Source organism: Cololabis saira, chromosome 6, assembly GCF_033807715.1.
Source record: "Cololabis saira isolate AMF1-May2022 chromosome 6, fColSai1.1, whole genome shotgun sequence".
Classification (NCBI taxonomy): Eukaryota; Metazoa; Chordata; class Actinopteri; order Beloniformes; family Belonidae; genus Cololabis; species Cololabis saira.
In genome coordinates, this window is record NC_084592.1 from 21480647 (window position 1) to 21507310 (window position 26664).

General features: G+C 41.5%; 1 protein-coding gene across 1 annotated transcript in view; it reads right to left on the reverse strand.

The window, feature by feature from the left end:
* The window catches only part of myo10l3 (myosin X, like 3), a 71287-nt gene that overhangs the window by 39290 nt on the left and 5333 nt on the right, over window positions 1-26664 (reverse strand). Inside the window, exons 2-3 of the mRNA XM_061723649.1 lie at window positions 11737-11835; window positions 309-467 (exon numbers count right to left, since the gene is read on the reverse strand). Of these exons, the coding sequence (XP_061579633.1) occupies window positions 309-467; window positions 11737-11835 (258 nt within the window). The remainder of the gene's footprint in view (window positions 1-308; window positions 468-11736; window positions 11836-26664) is intronic.

The following is a 26664-nucleotide window of genomic DNA, read 5'->3' on the forward strand; positions in this document are numbered from 1 at the left end:
GAGAGCTGGTGAAGCAAACATAAGTGGGATCCAGTTCCTCTGTTTATCTGTATTTGAAGTGTTTTGAACTAGTTTAAGCATGAACCTTCCTGCAGCGTACTGTACATCCTTTCTACTGTTTATGTGCCTTGCGTTCCTTTCTCTGTTGTTTTTCTTGAGATTCGTTCTACTTCAACTTTTCAACTACCCAAAAAATAAAGGAAAAGAAGAAGACATTAAGCCCCATACATGTTCAAACAGCACAACAGGCCCCACAGATGCCAGATTCCTCATGGTGGTACATAAAGCGCTCAGTGGGTCAGACTCACATAGATGTTATCTTTCTCGTAGCGGAGAAAGAGGTTGTACATGATGGCAGCTTCGTGCAGCTCCGCCAGCGTGGACATGTCTTCCACTCCATGGATGCTGCTGGGGTGCATCGGATACACCGTCTCCCTGCTCAGCTCCTCTCTTTGCAGATAGATCACCTGCAGAAGCACACACAGACATGCACACAAAGATACCAAATTAACGTTCTGATTAAGAAACACACACTAGCCCTGCACATTTCTGATTCCACCTTTGGCTCGTTAGGACAATAAACTACTGCATGATGATGAGCAGAGGTGGACAGAGTACTCGACCCCAGTACTTGAGTAAGAGTACAAATACTACCGGTCAAAATTTACTCTGTTACAAGTAAAAGTAGCTCAGTCAAAATATTACTCGAGTAAGTGTAGAAAAGTACTTGCTTTTAAAGGTACTTAAGTATCCAAAAGTAAATGCTTTTAAATTTACTTTAAGTAAAAGTAAGAGTAAGAGTAAATTTCTTATTTTCCACATCAGTAAATGACTATATTTTTTCTAAAATTAATTAAAGGATCTTTTAACTCTTGTTTCTGAGAATTAACTCTTTGAAACCAGCTGCACTGATGTGCTGCTTTTAGAACCACAATGTTATATAAAACCTGCAGAAACACCAAAAACAAATCAAATGAATGGGATCATAAGAGGACAGCATGATGCAGAGTTTATTAACAATCATGAACTGAAACCAAATGAACCTGCACCATCCAACTAAGTCTGGATCCCCCTCAAAGACCACTGCTTTACAAAAAACTACATCTCTGCTTTCAATAACTCAATGTTGAAGTCACTTAACTTTACATGTACCAGTACAATATAGCAATATAGAGCATAACAAACTGTCTCCCCATGTCTGTCTTGTCTGTCTCCCAATATCCGTCTAAAAATAGGATTTTAGGGAAGAAGAAAAAAGAGCAGACCTGAAAGTAACGAGTACTTTTCAGCCTTCCTAGAAATTTACTCGAGTAAAAGTAAAAATATTTGTCTTGGAAATGTATTCAAGTAAGAGTAATAAGTACCAAAGAAATCTAATACTCAAGTAAAGTACAAATCCTCTGGATATGTACTTAAGTACAGCACTCAAGTAAATTTACTCCGTTACTGTCCGCCACTGATGATGATGAGTGATAATGAGGTCTGGTATTGTGATCCCACCTGAGCTGGGCTGTTGCGTTTTTATGTGGGGACTTTGTGATATGCTGCCCCCCTGTGGTCAGACATAGTATTGCTACATACCTTTTTAATTCATAGCACAAGAGACGGTCTTTGTGTTTGACAGAACAAGTTGATGCACTCTCGATCAACAGACAAAATGTAATTGGAACCACGTGATTAGCAGCCAAGGACACCATACAGTTACTGTTAACAGGTTATGTTTTGGTTAGTCAAGTATCAATCAAGTTGATTGAATTACACAAAATAGTCAAGTGAATAGCTGACCATCAAACTTAAACCAAGTTACAATCACTCACATGTATTGGACTCTGATATTAGGCCTGTCAAAATATCTGTGTGAGTTTAGACTCAATGATGTCTCAGAAAGAATTGCAAACACAATTAAAGCACATTTGTATCCACTTGAACACAACGACTCTTATTGATCACAGTTGTGGCTCATGAAGTGAGGGAACATATAAGCCAGTTCAGTTCACACTGGTTTGCGAGGCCCTACAATGGATAGAAAGCTGAGAGAAAGAGTTTGTGTGAGAGGTGGTGGAGGTGGTCAGCAAAGACAAAGACCAGTAATATCTGATGAAATCAGAGCTACTATGATTGACCATGTTCTTGACCATGGAGCGAGCATGAGGGAGGCCAGACAAACGGTACAACCAAACATCAGTAGACTCACTGTGCCCACCATAATCTGAAGATTTAGAAAAGAGAACAGTAATGACCTTTTTTGACATTATAGTACAGTATGTAAATGTTGACTGTATAACATACTATATCCTGTACCACAGTATACTGTAAGTATTTATGTGTTTCACCACATCACTGTACCAATGTACTGTAGTATTGTATTGGAGGGTTGGTCTAACTGTTGGTAGGCCTAGTACTCCAAGTATATTTTTAGTAACTGCATGTTTTATTTTGTATTTTGCAACATGCATTTAGCCGACAGTGAACAACACACATGTATTTCTCCAGCTTCATGTCCAGAGCATTGTGTTTTCTATTTTTTTTATGTGGTGTTCAGTGACTGTGTATTTCATTTTGATTGACTCGGGGCACGATTAGACAACATGGTTCCGTTTTGAGCACAGATTGACCTGTTTTGAAGTGAAAGTTTAGTTTAGAGGTGAAAGTTTGAGGTTTGGTGAATGTGGCTTGAAAATTGGGTTTGTGGTCACAGTTTAGAGAAAAGGAAAGCAGCTTTCAAGAGACGTGTCTCAGCAATCGAAAACAACTGTAATTTGTTAGAAAGCTACTTTTATTTTACTTTTTTATTAAGTTAATAAATAATAAAAAGTGAAAAAAAAGTTACTTAAATCCAGAGATAAGTGAAGCTGTTTCTGCATGTTTCTGCTTAAAGGAGTGATCCGAGAGGGAAGATGATAAATGATAATAAGCAGTGGAAGCCAAGTTGTTTTTGTATCAGTGTCTCCAAAATGTTGATGTCATTGTTTTCTTCACAAACACTTAAGACGATAGTCAGCAACGGGTTGATTAAAGTAATTATCAAGAGAGACCCACCCGAATTATTTCACATTTAAGTAATTCAGATTGATGTTTTAGATCTTTTTAGCAAGTAGATGGTGCCCTTCGCTGTAGTAAAGGTATAAATGCAGATGTTAATCGCTCTGCTGGCACTTCCCCAGCTCTTCCACCACATGCCTTGACGCCAGACACATCAACAGGATCATACAGGAATACCTGTCTTGGGAGATAATGATGCATGTAAAGCTTGTCTGTGCCCGTTGGCTTTTTTTTGTTTTGTTTTTTAACTATCAACTTACTACCATGTAGAGAACACGGTGGCTTTGTGGTTTGATAAAAGCTCCTGCAATGAACTGGCAACCTGCCCAGGGTGCACAGTAACTCTGGCTCTCTCCCAGAGAAAAAGCTGGGATAGGCTTCAGGAGAATCTGAATAGGAAGAGGCGCATACAAGATCAGGGATGGATGGATTGCTGCAACAGTGCAAATAAGATGCAGAAGATGCCAACTATTATTCAAAGTCAGAGATCAGGGAAACAGACACCGTTCAAGGGTGTCTGTTCCAAAGTTTCTCTGGAGAACAGTGGCGGCGAAACAGAGAACAATTATTTACGCCAATAGACATCCACCAGTCTCAGACTTTGTGGCTATCAGAGCGCTAATGCACCCAAGATGAGATAAGAGGACAGGCAGACAACTGCTGTGTTGGCCGCTTGACGGGAAGGACCGGGCGGATCAATACTGATGGAAAGGGGATGGGGATTGTGGCGTTCCAGCGCCGGACCACTGGCTCTACGTGAATATGCAAAGGCTGGCCCTGAGCTGCGGTAAACCACCGAGTCAGCAGAGACGGGCTGCTGGAGATCTGTGAAAGCTGCTGATAGGAAAACAGTTGGCTGCTTCTTTCAACTAGAAATGAATGAGTAAAGCAGAATCATGTATCTGGACGTTTTAAGCTGCATGAAACAGGCTGCTCACACTAGATTAATATAGTCATGCCTTGTAAAATCAATGAGTTCCAGCAAATATACAGCAGCATGCCATGTTTGCACCCATTAAATGGCTCCCCTTGATGATCTTTACTGGTGTAAAAAAGCTTATATGTGTTGATGTTTAAAAAAAAAAAAATCATCACATTGCACATGTTGCTTTCATCTCTAATTTCTTTATGAAATGAATTGCCTGAAATGAAACACTGTTAGACAAATGATGCATGAACTCCAGGTCTATCAGAGGAGGAGCTGAGACAAAAGACATGAAAACACTGCAGTCAATGTTATTGTGGTAATGAGGTTTGTAAAAGGGCGAAGACCTGAGGGGAAAGGAAGCATGCGCTGCACATGATGTCATCTACCCGGCAGAAGCTCGCCGATCTGCAGCCAGATGTCCCTAAACATTTGCTTTAACTCCAGCCCGCCTCCGCTAACAATTCGGACTGAGCTTGAGAGGCTAATAAATAAAAGACGCGTGGCACTTTCACTGTTTAATTTGGCTGAAGTCATAGTGAGCCGCGAGGATTCGTTCAATTCCAGCGGGATAAAAAAAGAAACCTCCCGTCTGCTCCTGAGGGTTGACAAGAATTTACATCTGCTGTGAAAGTGCATTCATCGTTTTCTGAAAAATTTAGATTATTTAGGTTTTCACGTGTAAATAAAGAAAACGTGTAGTGAAATGTTGACTATCAACAGATCCTGGCTCGGACTCCACTTCCTGTTGACCCTATTCCCGCCTCCATCCCCTTCTCAAACAAACCGCATTCTTTACATTCCCTAAGCACCGGTTCAAAGTGGCACCGATGAGGCCGGGAACAAAGTTAACGCAGGTTAACAATCGACTTTGAGGAACCGCGGGATAGATTACACTCTCGATTTCACCTCAGGTTTCAGGAAAGAAACAAATACGGCTAAAGCCAAACACACACAGCGAGCCGCATGCTTGGAAAGCAGCGTTATTACTCCTCTGTGAAACCTAATGCGGGCCTGCTCCTCTCTGCATGCGTGCATCCTTGAGCACACACATATACACTAATCCAATGGCGTCACATTGTAAATTAATAATGCTCGTCTCTAAATAACTGGCTGTTCGGATGTCACACGGGATCTCTCGGCGCTCGTGAGAAGCTCAGCTGGAGTTTAACGCCTCGAAAGAGGTTTCACATGCCTTCGTTTTTGCCCCACTGTGGTCTCAGCTCCATCCTGGGTTACATTCCTGTGAGATGGGTCACTGAGCCACAGCATTTCTCATCAATGATTAGCCTCTTTTTAAAATATTGCATCCTGTTCCTTAAACTACTATCGCTTCATGTTCATGTTTTGTCAGCAGCTTTTACTACGATCACTAATGTATCAATGGTATCATGTAAAAGGTAAAAAAACATGAATTTCTTGCAAAATATTCAGCACAAGATGGAAAAAACCCTCAGTTTCCTCTCCAATTCTTATTCTGTTCAATACACAACTCCCCGCAGGGACACGGCTTTATGGATGTTAATGATTGGTGTGGTTTAATGACAGCTGGAGACCGTTTCGTGGCGTTTACAACACTATGCCATCGATGATTGATTAGTAAAGCTGTCCGCTGCACTGATCCATTCTGTCCAAATGGAGCCCAAGGTCGACGCTGGAATATTGTACTGCTGCGTCCACGTGGTGGATGAACGTTTCTATGCTAACTCAGGTCAGAGCACAAGTGTTTTATTACTTACTTTCTTAGGTCAGGAAATGCATTAATACGCTCTTATAAAGGTGCTAAAGCTGGAAGAGCGCGTAATATTTCTCACCACGTTTACAGTTCATGGGACAACACGACCAAAGAGGGGAAAAAAAATAATGAGAAGAAATCTACATTTTCAACACTAATAAGTGAATCTAAACGAATTATTTATTGGGTATTCTGATTATTTTAAATCCTTAAATAACTATTCTCTGGCAGAAGCCTCCAAAATGTAAGGGTTAACATTTATAAAAAATTTTTTAGATGCTGATTGTAGCCTATTTATTATTTGATAAGTTACATGACAAAGCAGCTAAAGTTTTGATTGTGAAGAACCTTTTTTCATAATCTTCTGATCTGAGCGGATATGAAGAATAAGTTATGAAGAAAATTATTGGAAGCTGCAGCATGACCGTGTTTATCTGTGGTCTTATTTTTGGAACATCCTACACTTTTGGCCCTGTTTTTGTTTTAAAAAGAGGTTTTTCTTCCTGCCTCGGCTGTAATCCCAGGGCCGCAGTCCTGGTGGAAGCGTGCCGAATTTGAAACTTTCTTGAAGCGGTGACGCTCTTCCCTTTTGTTCCCTCCTCACTGAAGCCACACCCTGCTGCTGCGCTTTGTTCCAAGCAGCTCTGCTGAATATTCACACACGCTGTGGGTGGAGTCGGCCGCCGCTGCTCAGACTGACTGATATAGACGGGCCTGCAGACCAAACACAGAATCTCAGAAACCACCGCCTTGTGGACATGAACATAAGCTTTTTTATCAATGTCTGTTTGTGCCTCCTTCTCCTTTTTTTTTCTCCTTTAAACTACGTCTGACTCCCTCTGTCTTACAATGAATCCATCTGCTGCATGGGGATCCCGCCCAGACCCTGGAGGCAAAAGATGGGGGTGGAGGGGTGGAGGTTTTTTTTAGGAAGGCGTGGTGATGATATAAATTGTGAAAACAAAAAGCAGAAAGGAACATTTTTACATTCCGCCCAAAGATCCGCCAACGCCTTCATGCTGATTTTCCTTAAAATCACGAATGCAAATCCTCAAATTTGAGGTTTTTTCCGTCACGTCCGGACAGACTTATGACTAGACACTGTCAATAATGTTTGTGTGGGCATCTTTTCTCCCTGAGAGTTTACTCAGGATTGTACATAATGGCTCCATTGAGTGATTATCCAGTAGCAACTGAGGGTCCATCAATGACCTGTTTCAAACCACAGAGACTGTATGTCCGCTGGTCGCGCTCAAAATTCAGGACCCGCACTTTCTTAAGCCTGCAGTTTAATCACAGACGGTTAGACTGAAGATAATTCTGTTGATAGCGATGCAAAGATGAAGAACAAAAGCGCTTCTGTTTTTTTTTTCCAGCTTGTAACCAAAATGTCAAGGATGGAGCCTCATGTGATATAACCAACCCAAGGGTATAGATAATTTAATAAAAATACTAAGAAAAAGATAAAAAGCAGTATCTTAATCCCTTTATGCCTGATATGTGAAATAATACACAGAAAATGAAAATGTCTTTACTTCAAAGTGTTTATCATACATTAAAATGAAAAACATCAGCAATTCTATCTTTAATGGTTCTCCAGTCAATAGTTTTTGTATCTCTATAAATATATTGTTTTTTTGTAATCGCATGAAACGATTTTTAAAACTTTTTTTTGATTCTGAGATTTCAATAAGAATTATTAAATACAATTATTTACTATCTATTTATGTCTATAAACTCATGAAATGAAATGAAATATTAGAAAATTAAGCAGTTTAAAGATTTAAAAATCCGTTTGCTGCTTCTCTTTACATGTACAATACTCTGGTGATAATGTATACCCTGTTAATCTAATCAAAACACACACACACGCACACGCACACGCACACACACACACACACACACACACACACACACACACACACACACACACACACACACACACACACACACACACACACACACACACACACACACACACAAAGCAGAGGGCTCGATGAATTAAGATACAGTGGTTACTGTGACGGGAACCAGGCCTCCCAGATAAAACAGAAGCCATGTGAGCATTAAAGGGATGGATAAAGCTATATCCCACGCCCAAAGTGGTAAACGCTGCTACGATATATTTATCAGCCTATTTGTGACACGGTTCAAAGACAACACACTCGCATGCACAGACACACACAACCCTCCCTGTGCCATAATCCATGTACTCTCATTACAGAACTGGAAATGATGTTGATCTAACATTAAAAAAAAAGTCATGTTTTGCCTTCTAAGCGCCAGACTTTGGTCCACAGGAAGGCCGACAGCCACGGAGAAAAGGTTCTTTTTTTTATAATTATGAGCAAAAACAGAGAGAAAAAAAACAGTCGCCTGCACTTTATACAAGATCTGGACAAATAAAAAGAGCGACTGGATCAGAAAATACTAACAAACCTTGGATAAATGTTCATTAAGAAACAGAGTAACACTGAATCATCTGTCGCTCCGTCTAAAATTCTAAAATCCAGCTGCAGAATCACAGGGCTTAAACGCAGGAGACACGCGAACCGCTGTGCTGATACCCAACACCCCAACCTGACATGTGAACTTCAGATGAGGCCATCGAGCACCGTGTCAGATGCAACACAGCTTCCCACTTCCTTCCAGAAAGAGGTGGAGTCACCCCGACCGAATGTTGTCTTTTTAAGTCTCTAACTGAGCCCAAGAAATACTTTCAGACTGAGTGGAGCTGCACATTTTCCAACCATATTCCATTGGCCAGTCACTTCTCACGCTGCAGGCATCCCTACCAACAACCGCAGAGTCACCATGGAATATCCCAGAGGCCCTCATGAAGGAGTACGTATCCTCACGAGCTAAGATGGAGTGTTTGGGTTTGAAAGTTTCCAGTGGTTTAAAAAAAGAACGGATCACCGATTGTGCACTCAGCATTTCTCGTCTCCTCCTGAAGTATTTTACAGCTCCTGGATGTTCTCATGTTTCCCGCCAAGAGCATGTTGGCAGTCATGGGCCGGTTCCATACTGGTCTATATTTGAAAACTAAATCAATCTGCATCTGGTGTTTCAGCTGTTTTGGGAAAGATCTTCATCTGCATTACGTACCATCTCTTATCGCGTGATCATCCATGGTGTCTGGGTACGCACAGATGACTGAAAACACACTGAAATCTCCACTGTAGAAACAACGTCTGCTGCAGCTTATTGCCCTTCCCAAGAGTTGCCAATATCTTTGTACTGTCCGTGTAAGTCAAATTAAAGTCATCATAACCACAAGGTGATACGTATATTCAAACAGCAAGGTGCTATTACACACCAGACGCACAATATAGCGCCACTCTGCATCAGCTGCAAATTAGTAGAAGTCTACAAACCCAAATAACAAATATTTGGCATGTGGCTCATTGAGACCTGGAAGCAAGCTCCCTGTTGTTTTTCTTTCATTTCTATCTCCTGCGGTGGAGCAGAGGTGCAACGAAAATGTCCCGTTCTTTTACCAAGTCGTCCCAAACTGAAGGTATTTTGTGGGAGGGACTTAAGGCCTGACTCTCTAATTGTATGCAGATAAGAGTTTGGACCTCTGACAAGTTGAAGCCTTGGCTCGGGGCAAATTGAACTAATTACACAAACGCAGCTGGTCTGCACATTTGCTCCTCACAACAAAGCAAAAAAAGCCACCAAAAACTAGATTCTTATTGCTCGTATTCTGTTTCCAGTAACTAGTCTTTATGTCTGAGCAGTAAACTGGGTAAACTGGGAACATGGTGCTCTTTAAATAAAAACTAAAGAGAATAGTGGGATCTGTAGTACTCTATGATCATTTTCTGTGCATTTGTCACCACAAGCAACGGCTCTCAAATAACAAGGGTTTATTTGAACTTGTTTATGTGGAAAAGTTAACATAGTTAATGAATAAAATTCACATAAAATATAAGATTCTGAGCCTAGGCTGATAGTTACCATAGGCTGATAATCATACAGAAAAGCTGTTACAATTCTACATCTGGTGCACAGAAGCTGTGGGAGCCAAAATGTAGACGTTGTATTAGTATTATTGCATATAAGGTAAATCTGTATTTGGTGAAGATAAATTAACACAGATACATCATTTCATTCATCAAGTTCATAGATAATTATTATTTTTGTTTTAAAGTACAGTAAAGCAGTAATCATGTATTTAGTTCATGTTCATGATTGTGGATCATTAAACTGAAAGTTGGTCGCTCTCACTTTAAGAGGGAAGTAACTCAAGTAGAGGAAAGGAGAGGGAGTAAAAACTTTGCACTTCCAAATATTTGTTCATCTTTTCACACTGGAGTCCGGTGGAAATTGCTTCTTGTTGAGTGAACATATACGAGTCACTGCAAGTCTGCTGTCAGTCGAGAAGTGATGGGCCTTTACTGTGGGTCTGTAATAAGCTGGAGTTCAGACGGACGTTGACCGCGTGTCTCTAATAGACAATTACATACACGAATATGGGCTTTTGCTCACAACAAAGGCATTCCACACGATAAGACTATTATTGAAGCTTTTGAAGTTCAGTTTCTGACCCGCAGACATACGAGTGAGAAATGGTTTTTTAACTTCATCGCCACATTTCTCTCTCGCCACGTCTCTCTCAGGCTCTGTAACAGGATTTCCTGCAGACACAAAGACCATCGCGCACTGCCAAACAGATAAGCTCGACCCAGTGACTTGGGCCTCCATTCCTGTCATTCTTACTTTATTACAAAAGGTGTTGATGCTGCTGCAGGGCGCTCAAATAGGACACATGTGTGAGCAATTAACTCTCACACAGGTTTAACATATACCACGTTATTTTTTATAGGGGAAAATGCATTATAGCTGTGTGGTTAAAACAAAGCCCAACCTATGATTCAGTAGCTTGAAGAACCGTCTTTAACAGCTATATCCTGAAGTTCTTCTTTTTTCTGTGTGACCACATGATTGCAGAGGGATTTTTATCAAATATTCTTAACAAAGTGGCTTCATTTCATTGATATCGTGGGGCATTTGTTTGTGCACGGCTCTCTCAAGGTCCCGCCAGAGCCTCTCAATCGGTTTAAGGTCTAGACTTTGACCGAACCATTTCTGCATTTTCTGCCAGCTATTATTTCCTAGATTTAATGGGGTTTTTGGGTTCATTGGTCCCTTGTATGACCCGGTTTCAGCCGATCTTTAGCAATCAGTCGGATACCTTCACATTTAACTGTCAAGTAGTTTGGTCGGCACCAACCGCTGGTTGCAGGTGTTTGTCCTCGAAAAGGTACATTTGCAATGTGCATCATGTCCAAACCTCTCTCCTCTGGTCCCATCTGCCTAAATCACATTGCTCCAGGTGTTTTGTGGGTTCTTCAGGTACAAGTTATCTATGGTTATTAGATAATTAGCCGCCTCTCCCTTTCGCGGGAGAGGCAGCTTTCACCTGCCAAGCCTTAAGTTTTATTTTTATTTTATTTATTTAACCTTTATTTAACCAGGTAAGTTAGTTGAGAACAGTTTCTCATTTACAATGACGACCTGGGCAAGAGGCAGCATAAAGAGTCAAGCACATACAATCACAGTGAAACAGTGAAAAATCAAACACGATATATAAAAAACACACAACACATTAAAAAAATATGAGTAAGAAGTGGTAGCGCTGGTCTGGAAGAGTTACAAACATGTGCAATGATCACAGATTAATGTTGGGAGTGTATTTTTGAAGGAGGAGAATGGAATGAGTGTAATGATATAAGTGTACTGTCATGAAGCCAAACACGAGGTCCTTCAATACAGTTCTCAGGGTTTTTATTCATTTTTTTCCTGGGCAGTGCATAGTCTTATTTTGGGTTTAACTTGCTTGGAACTCCACTCCTGGGAATATCTAGCCAGGAGATCTAGACGCACCTGCAAACTCAATGATGTGGGTCTAATCGAACCAGTTAAGGAGGAAACCCGACATTTAACTGAGGTTGTTTATTAAGTACACATGATTAACAGCTTATGAAAGCATAAAGTGAAACAACACGAGGGAAGGAAAACATCTTACCTTCCCATAGTTGGTGCTGAGAGCCAGGGATGAATCATCACAAGAGCTGACAGTGGAGGGGAGGAGCTGCTCTTTGTGTCTCAGCCAGACACGGGCTCCCTGCAACACAATAGCCACAACAACAACCTGAGCATCTGGACACGGGGCCGACAACAGTCTTTTTCACACGAAAGAACAAGATGATTGTACTTTTAAAATAATACAGTGAAAAAAATTATTTTACCGGTGACCTGTGAATATTTAGAGTCCATGACTGCAGACCAAAAAAAAACAAAGTCTCCAGCAATTTGATGGACAAAAACTACCACCCAGTCTTTCACACCCTGGTTCAGGGTCACCCAGTCCCTGAACCAGCTTTTGCCACTTTAACGAATCAATCTAGTCATTTTTAAAAACAAAAACATGAATAACAACCAAATGGAAAGTAGTGGTACTAAAACAGAGACGTTTAGGAAAGTTTTTCCCCCCAACTAGGTTAAGTGAGAATAGGTCAAGTGACCTGACCGGTGATTAAAATGGTATCGTGGGCTACGTCCAGATTACTGACTAAATGCAGTTTTTAGATCCTGATAGGCTGCTTACTTTACATATAGCATGTGATCAGATCTGATCCGTGCCCGTATGCCGACGTTCTCTAATACACGCGGTTTCTATGGCAACCAACTGCACGCGTATAATGGATGTCAACTAGCCAAATGGAGGCTTGTGAACCGGCTTTCCTGCGGCCACAAATGTGGATGTGGTAAATCCCAGAGTTGGAGGACAGTATCTCACCGTCACCACTGGTATTTTTGGTTGTTCAGACGGTCAAAAAAATTATAAAAAATCCAAAGATATGATCTGGATACGCCAACAATCAGATTAAGGTAGATGTGTTGCTTTAAAAAGAAGCTTTAAAGTTGTAACACAGACAAAATTGCCCTATTTTAACTCTTTAAAGACCCTATCATATTGAAAATGGTTTCTTATTTTTCATAAAATGGTCAAATGTTCCACCACAAATGTTTTTCTTTGTTCTATTGTAAATTTTTAAAAATGCCTTAAGTTGTTTACATTTTACGCGGTGCTCCAACTTATTGTGGTACCGACGGAGGTAAACTCCAGTCATTCAGACCACAGAAGGCTTTTCTGCCGTTAACCCGGACGAGACCTCGCTTCCAGACAGCTATTAACACCAGCTCCACACAGCTGGTCTGGGCCGCCGCGTGTCCTGTGTTTGTGTATCCGTGTGGAGTCGCTGACCTTCCCAGACGTGTTTATAAGCAGCTCAGTAACCAGAAGCAATAACAGGAATCGGAGGCTGATTGCTCAGATGAGCTGTCGTTTCCCTGCAGTGGCGGAGGAACGTTTATAGAATGGACTGCATTTGAACGACGGCAGCAGATGAGAGCTAATGTCTGTGCAGTCTCACTGTGACTGAGTTTCACCTGCAAGTCGTTTGTCTTATGCTCATTAAAAGGAACATTGTGCAATATTTACTTTTCATGTTAAGAGATGGGAGTTAACAACTTTCCTCCAACCCCGTCTACTTGACATCTTATGTACAAGTCGTTTAATCCGATATATTAAACAATCTCAAACTTCCATCGTGCAAATGTAAAATTTTGTCTTGATTGAGTTAAATGTTTAGGGTTTTTTTGTGTGTTTTTTTAGGGGAACATCTAAGTCACTCCACCCCACAAAAACCTTGTATCTCAGCAACCATTAATCATCACAAGTGCTACCAATAAGGTGGACAGGGAAGCATGAAGCATAAGCGAATTGTGTGTCCAACAGAGCATAAAACTGATAAGATCAATATTCATGGATTCCACTAGGAAACCTTACACGAGGTCACCACTTCCAGACATCAATCCTCATTAACTATTAACAACAGGCTGCCACGTGTGCACACACGCTCTCGTGGAGCATTAATGTGTCTCCATCAAGGTGCTTTGGTGTAAAAGGCTACAAACTGCATCCGCTACAACACAAACAGAAACGAAGGAGTTATTTAACCCAGGAAAATTTGATCAAATGTGATTGATCATGTATGATTTACTTTTAATTTGTGATTTTAGCTTCCAACCTGGTAAAAGCATTGTTCAGCCTGACCAGTTAGTTATCAGAAAACCCACTTCCATCATCAAATAGTCTTTTTTTTCCTTCCTTTCAGCCAGCTAATGGAGCAGAGCTAAATGTGGCTCTCGGGCCGCAGGGGACAACAGCGAGTGGGATAAAGGGGGCTGTGTGAATTAAGAGGAGGTTGAGGGGAAAGAGGAAGGGTGTTGGCAGCTGAAAATGGCCCACCTCCTATTGTCTGGAAAAAGAAACACACAAACAGAAACATTAGGATCCATATATTAATATGTATTCTGCAACATGTGGCCACATATTAACAGTTTTCATTTAATACAGGGCTACTGGTGACCTCCATACCAGTTAGTGACCGCCTGGTTCCAGCTTGGCTGATTAAGGGAGGAAAAGCCGCTTCACGTGAGCCCAGAGAAGAGATTAATCATGTTTACCCTGAAGAATTTAAGAAGATCAGTCCCTGTTACGTAACTTAAATAATGTAGGTGTGGCCTGAATTTAGAGAAAAATTGTTTTTTTATGCTCCATTTTTCCACTGGGTTTCTATACTCCCCCAACCATGAAAACGACAAAGGGAGAAACAGCAGTATGTTGTAAGAGCGCGGATTACACGACAGGACAGCGGGCAAGCCGTAACACGGAGAACCCTGGGACAGCTCATAAATCTGTAATCGGAAAAGGAAATCTCAGTCAAGCAATCATTAGGGGGAAAGTCTTGAATGGCACAATCACCGACTCAGTAAATGACGCCCCCCCCCCAAAAAAAATTAAATGCTCAGTGCACAGAAACATTTTAAAACATGATATAACTGTCACTGACACTGTCCAATACTGTCTAGAAAATGAAAAGCCTGAAAGAAGCTGGAGCGTTGAGAACCCTGTGCTGGCTTGTGGGTGACCTGTATTTTAAAAAAGTAGTCTCTTATTTTGAAATTGTACAGGTTTCTCAGTTATTTACACTCTGATTTATATGTACAGTCATACGCACAAAGAATGTGCACCCTCTTTCGATTATAAGATCTTACCACAAAATAAAAACTTGACCGCAACCTCAAATGAATGGCAACATGTTACATATTTCATGTCTCGTTATTTATTTAACAAACACTAAAACTAAATCTAGAGAGCGTATGAAAGGCTTATGTCAATATTTCAACAATATTAAGACCTGATACTACGCACTGCAGAGGTATGTCAGGTCTGAATGGTGACGATCTCACCACTGCACCTTAATCAGGTGGAGGTCTTGGATTTGGGTGAACCACTGCAACACCTCAATCATTTTCTTTTTCATTCATACGGTTGTAGAGTTGCTGAAGTGCTTAAGACCATTTGAGTCAAGAATTATGTTGAGCTTCGAGGGTCGGGGGTCATGGTCAGCTCAGTCAGTACGTTTGCATGCACTAACCGAAAGTTAGTCGAATTGTTGCCTTAATCCAACAGATATAGAATTTTTAAAAGCCATGTATACACCTTAGCCGGGCTGTATTGGAACTGAACTGAAGCTTTTGAGATCGAACTGTTAGTGCCAGATAATGTGGTCTTAATTTCAGTTATTCCGACATGTATACGCAACCCACGCGTAGCCGAGCTAGTGACTGCTCCGGGACTCCCTCTTCTGGAAGTGACGACACAGCGAAAGCCAGAATATCAACACAGTAGGAGAAGAAGATGAACAACAAAGAAGGAATCGGAAAAGCACCAACACAAAAGTGAGTGTGGCGCCACCTAGCGTTGCGGAGTCGAACGCACCTCACTCAATAATCTATTGTCTTCTCGTGCATATATGCTTGGATTTCTTAAAAAAACTCCAGTTTAATCCTTAGCTCGATTGTTGCCAATAGCTTGATTTAGATGTATATGTAACCGCACTGAGTGACTGTGAGTTGCGCTGGTCTTGTAACTGCAAAACAAGCCCGATCGTCACCACTTCACCACCCGGCTTGATGGTTGTTATAGAGTCGTTGTGCTGATAAGTAGTTTTTGGTTTTCACCAAACATTTAGACCCAACATCTCCACTTCTGCTTCAGAGGTGATGCAACTTTGCAAAGCCGAGTCACACTGAAAACCTAAATATTAAACAAGCATCCGGCCTTAAAATTCTGAAACCTCATTCTTGTGTTGATTATTTCTTTATTTTTTTTCTTTATTTGGCCATTTCTCTTGACCGTTACGCATCCTAACCTTTGGATGACCTTAATGTGATTTTTAATGTTTACTCGAGGGAAGCTTGACAACTATCTTTTAACATTTTCCTTGAGGTGTGTAATCTTTCTCACTGTAGAATGTGTTGAATTCCAAATTGCTTATAAACGAGCACACGACTCTTGCTGATGTCTTTCTTCCTTAACATGGACACCTGAAAACCTTTAAAATCTCTGCTTTTATAGGAGTTGGCCACATGATTATCAATGAATCAAGTACATTTTATTAACACTAGCACTTCCCCACTAGAGGAGCCCTCTTAGTTCTTGTCATTCAGTTTTTATAAGATCCAAAATAAGATGCATGCTATGTAAATTTTTTAGGGTGTAATTACCCAGTTTTAAGATAAATAACACCAGATTTGGGTTTCCCCAGATAAATTAACCCTCAGAATTAAGAGAGTCCATGTTTTTTTTAACCCTTACCTGTAAATTCGTGCCAAGAGTTCTCCATAAAGTCCTGAAAAACCCATTTTAAGTAGGTTTGAGAGATGGTGAATGGACTAAATCCCAGCACTTAAAAGCACAATGCCTGACCTCAAGTAGTGTACTTACTGATTAGATTTAAACATTACTCAACTGCCTGGCTGGCTAAAAAAAAAAAACAAACTTGCTCACATTACAACCGTGCAACAACAAGTTCTTCCAGAGCTGACGCTTCTTTTTCTAAACGATGGTCATCTTTTGCTTTTAAAACAAATTAGCAAGCTAATGTTCAGAGAGGGTTTGTATTTGCAATAGCATCAGTTTTACTCTGAACTGCTCTGTTCATGTTGCCACAATAAATATCTAATCTAACGTTAACTAGTTGTGATCAGCGTTGAGGAGAAGTGCCGGAGCCATGAGTGGAGGTAAACAACATAATCTTTGGATTTGCTTAAGATAGAAATCATTCAACAGTCAACAGAGGCTGACTTCAGACGGGGGTTTCCAGGGTTCAGCTGTGTTGTATGTTATATCATCATGGCATGCCTAATTTAACATATCTTAAAATGTATTTAAAAACCTGCTTTCAAATGCACTCAAATCAGGATGTGATCAGGATCAGTGAAAAACCCATATTCGTCTTTTTTATATTAAAATGTTCACATGGACAATGTATTTTTAAAAATACATATCCTTAAAATACAGAGCTACTGTAACCATATAAGTGAAGGAAAGGAAACAAGGAAAGGAAAACGAAGATTTTTTTTTGGACGTGCCGTGGGCATTGTGCTTTTATCACAAGATCACTTTTCCGAGGTTTCCGGGAAGAAATAGTGAGGAGCGGGGGCTGAAATATCACAGGAGCCTAAACAAAGTCATGGAAAAATGTGGAACCTGAACTTTTGTAACACTGTTAGATATAAATCCAGTCCCGTTTAATGTAATTATTATAACCTAATCATTTTTAAAAGTAATTATTTAGTGTAAACAACATCATTATGGTCGATGCTCTGTCTAAAATTGATGCAGAGGCTCCAGATATGTGTCACCTTATTTTAAGTTTTTATTTTGTTCACAGTTTGTCAAATGATGCCAATCAGACTTTGTAGTTTAGCCGCAGACATGGAGAGTACCCATGGTAATCGAGAAACTACACATAATATACATAAATAAAAACAATATTCTCAGTTATAAATCAATGAAGGTATTAAGTGTTGAATTAGATACTAAATTAGAACAGTATGATATAAACGGTGCCATCTTGTCTGCTTTTCGATGATACGTGACGTTTTTGTTCACTGTAAACAGTTTCTCACTTCGCTTCACACGGCCAACATGTGCACGGCAGTTAAAGCCCGTCACAACACTGAACTGCCTGAAAATGGCCAAATATGCTTCTGAATGGCCTTTGTGTCCACTTTAAAGGAAAATGTTAAAAGCAAAAGTGTCATGTGGAAATATTTTGCTTCCGAGCCAAAATGCTGCAAATGGCAGTCAGCTAGGCAGCAGTATGAGGACAAATACACTGTAACCATGAAAACGTTTCATTTTATACTGTATTAGCATGCTGAATTAGTTATATCATGTTATCGTTTCAACAACATTTACATATCAAACAGTCATCAAAAAAATTAAAAACTGTCCAGAAAACACACTAAAAGCTAGCAGTTAGCAACCAGTCACACAATGTGTCTGTGAAGTTGAGAACAAAGTTGTGGCTTTTGGTTGTAATATGAGAAAACATGATATTTTTACAAAAGACTTTTGCAAACTACAAGTGAAATTCAACACCAAGACCACCAAGGTCACATACTTTAGGCTTTTCAGCTTCAGGCTTTTTGAAGCTAAAAATACTGTTTTACAAAGATGTTTATTTTTGTTACATTGTCGGGTGTTACACCTCACCTTAGATTATACATTAATTTAACAGCTCAGCTTTTTAATTTTATTTCCTTTTATAAAAAAAAATCTGACCCACTGAGTTATTTACATCATATCAGACAAAAATACTGCTGGTTGTTGTTTGTGAATATTATTGTTGGTATCGTTCTGGTATCGAGTAGTGAACACATTCCTCGGTATCAGCACTGAGATCATCATAAATGCATAATTTTCTCAAAGTTGTTAATATTAAATGAAACCGATTGTTGTGATCTCTACATAAGTTGTTTTTGTTGTCGTTTCGTGTGTGTGTGTGTCCAAACAGCCGGAGGCAGGGGGATCTAAAGTCAAGAGGAATTGCCTCAGCAACAGCAACAGATGGTCCAAACACAACTCCTCCCCCTCCTTCGTCCTCAGGAGCCCTGTCACTGAAGTCGGGACAAAGGAAACCACCTCTGAATGAGGCCTCAGAAGTTAACCAGGCGGAAATATCCCAAACAAAGGCCAGCTGGGACACAGAGTGGCACGGGTATCAGCTCGTGTCAACCCCCCCCCCGCCCAAAAAGACTTGAATTACCCCGCAGAGCCAGATATCCATGCCAAACCAATGACACAGCCTCTTCTTGCATAATGATGACTGGAAAGTACAGTGTGCATTTGGTAACAGAGGTCTCGTGATCTCTGGGTTTAATTACTGGGTGTCACTTGACTACCAGGCCTCTGGCGACCAGATGTTTCAATAGCTGTATTATAAAGCAAAACTGAACTGACATTTCCAGGTGTGGGCAATTTCAAACAATTTCAAAGCACCGCTGAGGCAGAACCAGCTGACATATCGTAATTCAAGCCGCCATAACAAGTCAACGTCCCATCCCGGTCTCTGACGCTCTAGCCGAAGCTCGATGCTTAAGTTTCGTTCAACTCGGATAACGACACACAGTTCAGAGATTTTCTAATGAATGCCCCTTTAAATATTTAAGAGCGTACACGGCACAAGGCGCCACAGTTCTTTCTTTGCCGTGGTGTGAGCTCAGGCCGTATCAGGTGATCGTATAAGCCCCAACAATAGAAAGCTAATTAACTCAACCCGACTTTGACGAGGTTGAACAACTAGTAATATAGGCTAATTTCTTGGATCGCAGTGTGGATTTCGGGGAGCGGAGAACGAACGTTTCCCAGCAGACACCAGTGAGTAGCTGTAGATGCTACAGGTACGATTGATGGCTGAGTGCACCCAGCTGGACTCTTGTCAGGTACAATTATTTGTAGTTAGATAAAGGAGGAGAAACATAACAAGGAACATGTTCACGCTGATAAAACATGCTTCCGTTTGACATGAAAATGATTTGAACAAATGTGGTTGCCCTCAGAGTACGTGAAGGAACAGCACGATGCGCTGCGTTGTTTGGGTGTTATAGTTCCCGGAGCACAAAGGCTATCACCTCATCCATATCTGTCTGTTGTCTTATGAACAGGCTACGTCTCTTCAAGGCCTGAATACACCTGATAACATAGTCGCTCTGCACTGAAATCACAAATGTTTCCTTATTTCAGTGCAAATAATAAAATGATTAAGTGGTTCATGGGAAGTAGCAGCGCCCCAAAACAAACAGTTGTAGATATGAGACTTGATCTCAGAGTTTTATGTTTTTTGCAATTTTGTTCGTTAATAAGATAAGAAAAAATACATTTTTGTAACAATTTAAAAGCTACAACTAAAAAAAATATGTACGTTCTGTGCTGAGGTACCATGTGCCATCTTTTTAAAGCATCAAAAACTAGTGATATTTATTTAAGTTTATCTTGTTGTTTGTATGCCATAAATTAGACGTGAAGCTACTTGAGCCATTTAGCTCAAGAGCTTGTTTTGAAGGGGCTTTTTTATTTGTTTTTTAAAGTAGGTGGAGTAGCAGTACAAGAAAATAGAATAAGCAGCTTGTGTTCATTATTAGCTGTATTAAACTGGAAGCAGTGGGGTAGGTATTTGGTTTGTTCAGTAAAAGTGAGAATTCCCTGATTCAGGGATTATATCTCCTGAAACATGTAAGTTTGAGCAAGAAAAACCTTAAACAGAAACACATGGAATTCGCAAAAAAAAAATCAAATGTTGCAAAGTCATTTTTTACGCTTTCAGAAGGTTTCACAGTGTAGCTCAGCACAAAGGTGTAAAGGAACCACTTTTTTTGCATTTGCATGTCTCCTGCAGGGCAGCACTTGGCTTGATGGTTAGCACTGTTGCCTCACAGCGAGAAGGTTCCCGGTTCAACTCCCGGTGTGGAGTTGCATGTTCTCTTGTGTGGGTTCCCTCCAGGTACTCCGGCTTCCTCCCACAGTCCAAAAACATGCATACTGGGTTAATTGATGATTGTAAAGCCTGATTTAAGGTTTTGCATTAAACCAACACAGAGCCTACGCCGTTGCCGTGACGCCGTCGTGAACCCTTCGGACTTCTCCGTCACTACATTTCGCCGCAGTGCAATACCCCCCCCCCCCCCCAGAGCGCTAGTTGATACGTTGTTTAGCTTCCGGCTTTTCCGGTCACAGTGAATCAAAGAGATAAGGACAACTATTGTGCAAAAAAACAAAACAATCCCCCCCCAAAAAAAATCACACACACACGAAGAAAAGAGCGCTGAAAGTTCACTACTGCTTCACGAACCGGAACCGGAAATGCGTTGCTACCAAGCAAACCAATCACAGCCCTCTCGGTCTGCGTTGGGTCTGGGTCGCCTCGACGCGTAGTTACATTTTTTGGGAGGTGCAGGTCAGGCTACGGCGTAGGCTACGGAGAGCCTCCCACGTAGCTGCGTACCCTAAGGCCTAGGCTCTGCGTGGATTTAACGCAGAACCATAAGTCAGCCTTAAGTGTGAATGTGTCTGGTTGTTTGTGTATCTATGTGGCCCTGCGATGGACTGGCGACTTGTCCAGGGTGAACCCCTGTAATTATCTGGGATATGCTCCGGCAGACACCCGTGACTCTGCAAAGGATAAAGCAGGTATAGAGAATGGATGAGTGAATGTCTCCTGCATCAATGGATGTGACGTAGTCTGTCGTATGACCAGACCACATGATCAATTGAATGATCATCCTCTGCCTTCGTCTCCTACTTTCGCAACAGTGGTAGCAGCAATCGCAATAGATTTGTCCAAAACTAAAGATGTTTCTGTCCATCTTCAAAGTCGAGATCCTTTACTTCTTTGTTTTGAAGAGCGTTACCCTCATTAAAGTCTCGAAGACCTCATTTTCATGAGAATTACTCTCAGAATTACCCCCCCCCCATTACGTTGTCTCGTAATGGGAATCCACCGACTGACAGTGGAATGAGGAAGATGTGCCAAGTAGTTTAGGAGACTAATTAAGTAGCCTGGATGTGACTGAGGAGGGAAATGTCCCTTAGGAACCACAAGAGTCCCATCAGGTTGAAAGCAGTATTTTCTACAAAAATCAAAACTGATTGGGTGTAATTTTACATAACAATTAAATTATGCTGGTAATCCATGACGTTTACTTCCTGGAAAAGCTGATCTCCTCAGTTCAACTACAGTACTTCCAGAGAAGAACTAGAAGGCGTGATGTGTAAAAACAACCTGCCTCTGCACGTCCCTCTAACGTCTCTTTGTTCCCTCACTGCCACAGCAGCGCCCGCCCGCTGCAGGCAGACGCTCAGTCAGCACCTGCAGCCGGCGCGGGGCCGAGGGGCTGCCGGGGTGGTGACCAGGGGGGCGGGGGGGGGACATCACATGATTAAAGGCCACCCCCAGCATCTGTGCTGGAACACGTATGAATTAATGATGGAGAGAGCAGCTGATCAGAAATTTGCTAATGGAGGAGGAGGAGTCCCGAAGGGAAGAGGGCTTCCCTTGTCTGTGACTGGGGGGTGGGGAGTGTCATCAATTGTTTTTAACTCAACAGAATAGCTAGAGCCCCACCACCCCCCCACCCCTGCTGTGACGGCTGTAAAAACCACTTACAGGACGATGGCCCGAGGCAGCCGCCTTTTAGGTTATCACTCTGCTGGCACATACTTCATCATCTTCACACTAAAACAACTGTTTTCATTAACACGGGAGGCAGATTAGCAGCAGTCACAGATGTAGTGGAAATCAGACACATTCACATTCAACAACAATCATTTAAGCTATTTAATCCAGCTGTATGAAAATGAGTAATGGAAAGGTACAAGCAAGGCTGCGTATGTGGCACATCAGTGTGTACGTGAGTGTATTATTTAGTGTATTTGCACACACACGCACACAACCGTCTGGGGAGGATGAGGGGAGAGAGAAGGCTCCGCCCCATCATCATCTAAACGAGTGTATTGAAGGAAATTTGCATAACAAATTGTGTCTGCAGGACAACGACCTAAAGACGAGGAAGACTTGGCTGTCTGCCACGCACTCCTGGCGCTGTGTCCCGTCTAACATCCTTATCCTCTGTTGACACATTTTTATGCCACTCCTGTTCGGGGGGTGATCTGAGTGCAAGACTTGTACATATTGTACTCTGGGTTTTCTGATACTTTTCAACAACGGAAAGGGGAAGCAAAATGGGGTGAACGGGCCACAAATGATGCGATTACTGCGCTCTCGATTGGATTTTTGAGCTAAGCTTCATGACTTAAGAGTATCTTCGGAGCCACCTGGCAGCACCGCCCCGTGTCTGGCATCTACATATCTGACTCTCTTTGGACTCATGCGACTGTTGTGGGAATCCTGGAGATATCTTGGAGATATTCTAGGAATGCTGCTCAGCCAGGACTTTCAGAGACTTTGGGTGTGTTGGACTGAGAGAGGTATCTGGGGCACAGTCTGTGGGATAAGATAGCCCGGCTCCTGCTGCCCTGCCTTTGACCTTCAGTCACAGCTAAAGCTGCCCCAGATTGCTGCTCAGTATCCTGAATATGCTGGGCTGAATGTTGTGTTGCAATGTGTACACTTAACTGTCACTGTTTTCAGTGGCAATTAACGATTTTCACACGCTCTCCCTTTTGTTTTTTCATTCACTGAAAAATCAATTTGGAGCTGATAAAGTCACAGTGTTATATACACTGTAAAGTTGTAAAGCTTTGAACTGCAATTTACAACTTAATTCAAGAGGTTGCTGTAAAAATGGTCACGAGGACACTGGTGTTGCTGATAGATTACACAATTATCCCACTGCCCGACCCTAAATGTGAGCATTTTCTATTTTTCTGACTACTTTATCAGTATACTTTCAGTTGGAGAGATGAAGCCATAATAAATATGAACACTTCCTGATTTTGTTTGGTCTCCCACCGGGCCTCGGATAGCTCAGATCGTTGAGTGTTGGCACCATGAACAGAGGCCATTGCCCTCGTGCAGGTCCGAATACCACCTCCTGCGTTCCTTCCTCCCTCGTTCTACCCAAGTTTCCTGTCTCGCCTCTTTCAAAATAAAGGCCACCATTTAACACCCAAATCTTGCAACCCCCCCCTTTTTTTTACATTAAACGACACAAGGTTGTCTGTCAAGTTGGCCCCATCAATAACTCACCTCCAATGGTACAATTAATGGTGGGACAGGCCAAATATTATTAAACTGACTCATTAGTAACAAGACGAGGATGCCCAAGGCCCATTAAACACGCGTTCTTCGTCCAAGGGTAGTAATGGGGTCTAATCCAAAAACGCCTGGTGTCTCCAAGCAACTTTAACTTCAAGTCACGTTGCGTTTCACCTGGAAGTGAAAGGTTGAAACTCTTTAGTTGTTGGCTATTAACAGCACATTACCATGGAGATATATACTGAATGTCACTTAATTTAAGAAAAATATGAACCAATTAATGCTTGACTAGTACTTTGTTTAATATTTTATATCCCAAACAGGAAATACCGTTTTAAGTTCATTTTTACCCAGTCAGAATGTGGAAATTGGAGCTACGAGTCAGTGAGCTGCACCTCTGTGGTGTTTGGGCGAAAGCATGTCACATTGATTTAATTTAAACTTCAATAAATTGTACAAAACTGTGAAAAAAAGAGCATAATGTCCTATTCAAAGCATTTCCTTACGAGACTATACTCACAGTAGCTGGACTGGGTGCACACATCCAAACATAAGATTAGGATGATGTAATTTGGGCCAAAATAAGACATTTTTGAATTGAATCGTTCTTTAAAGTTAAAAAAAAAAAGAGCATTCAAGTAAAAAGTTCTAGATTTCCTTTAGATTGAGAATAATATGGTTAATGTTTATTAAACCGAAGAGGTTGTATTGCAATGGGTTCAAGAGAAAGAGGTAAATATACATGTGGATTTTCTTATATTGTTTAATATCCATTATAAACCATGATTTTGCATTGAAAGAAAAAAAAACAAGATAAAACAGCATTCTAGTCAACACAAGTAATGACCCACATTGGCAATTTTGGCTGAGGATGGATGCTTCCTTCCCAACTGAGGAAAGACGCATTTACAAGAATCATGGAGGTGTATTTATAATACTTAATTATTAAATGTTAAACTGAAAAGTTGCACCAGACATGGCTGGACTGATGCAGGAAGCAGGATGCACGGCTTCTGGAGGAGGAGAGAGTTAATGAAGGGAAAGATTCTTCATTCATGTAAATGTCTGAACGAGAGAGGAAGATGTTATCACAACATGTTGACTATGAAGCCACGTTATTATTTATCGACTGGAGGAAATCGAAGACGACTTGAAGGTTCAATCAAGAGGAAGTCATGCAATGCTCACTTCACCAAAACTTTCTGCAGTTCTGTTTTACTATTTTTTAATTTAATTTTGTTTGGATCAACCAACCACAACGGGTATAGCTGGAAAGTCATCATACACGTCTTCCATCAGTTTTGCCATCGAGCGCAGAGGGTTAGGTCACCGACTCATCAGCAGGTTTAAATTCATATGTCCTCATTTTTTGGAAAAATAGCTCCATGTAGTTATTGCTGGGATTGGCAGTATGATGCTGTAATACCTGGTTAATAGCTAGGTGCAGGGTCTAGATTAAAGGTCTAGTTCCCTATTACACTCATGCGTCCTGCCAGATCGCAAAACTGGGACGTCTGGGACATTTCAAACTGAAGACTGGCGTCTTGTGACATTTAGTGCCAAAGAGCAGATCCTGAAGATTAGAACTGAAAAGATAATCACTTTCCAGCTAATATGGGCTGTATTGTGCTACATAACAGGCAGCTTCTGCGTTGCTGGTCAACTACAGGCTCCTGATCTTCCACACATCTGCTCGTTTGTGGCTCCACACTAATCTGTGATGCTCCCGCTCAAACTGCCTCCGTCAGGTTTGAAATGAGCTGGTTGCACCTGAGTGTGCAGAAAGGCACAGTTTTAGGATCCAACCCGCAGAAGTGGACACACCCATGGGTGCTGTTTCTGATTTGTGACCACACGCTGACTTGACTGTAAATCTGCCCCGTTAAACCCCCCCATCCCTCTCGCCAGCCTCAGCATATTGCTGTTTCATCCAGCACACAGCTTCAGGCTCACATCTTCACAAAGAAGTTGAGAATGGATGGGAACGCTGACGTGTTTCGCCCACTGGCTGCCCCGCGCGGTGTCGTTTGCACCAGCTAAGATTCTGCAGACCGTGGCGGGAGGCGATCACAGTGTGGGTGGTGCACTTACACCCTGCAGGGTGTTCGCCTTGACAGTTAGTTCTGAAATTACAAGCGCAGCAGTAATCTCATTACGAGGGAGTCAACAATGTTACAGGCTGTATTCCCATGCGGCTGTCACAGCATCTTTAACGTGCACTCATGGGATAGCTGCAGTTCGACACAAAACATGCTCCATTTCATAATAAGCTGCCTCTGTGCCGAGTAATCACAGGGAGTTGGGAGAGGAGGGTCAACATCTGGGCCGGGAGCCGTAATCGCAGGTTGTCTGTTATTAAGCTGCCAGATGAGATCCCTGAACTCAAGAGGATTTAGGCTGCACTCATTACCAGCTCATAATGTCTGTAGGTACAGGGCATCCGAGGTGATGGCCAGGAAACGATTATTATTATAAATCAGAGCAACTTTAATTTCCTCTGAACAAGAATCCCAGAAAGGCTGCACACGAATCTGAAAGGACCGACCTGCAGATTAAGAGTGTTTCCTTTATCTCTCGGAGATACAGGACGAAGCCAGAACGGCGAATCTTTTAGACATATTGACAAGAGAAAGGACAGCAAACCTGACACTTCGAACTAAAAGCAGATAGCCGTAATACGAGCAGCAGAAACGACCTCTGAAACAGATCTGGTGACGGATCTGCGGCATTACGTAACACAGACAGCCGAGATCCGACGGGGATTGTTTGACATTTCAGGAAAACTAATTTAATCTTCCCCGAGTTTTAACTAAAGCATC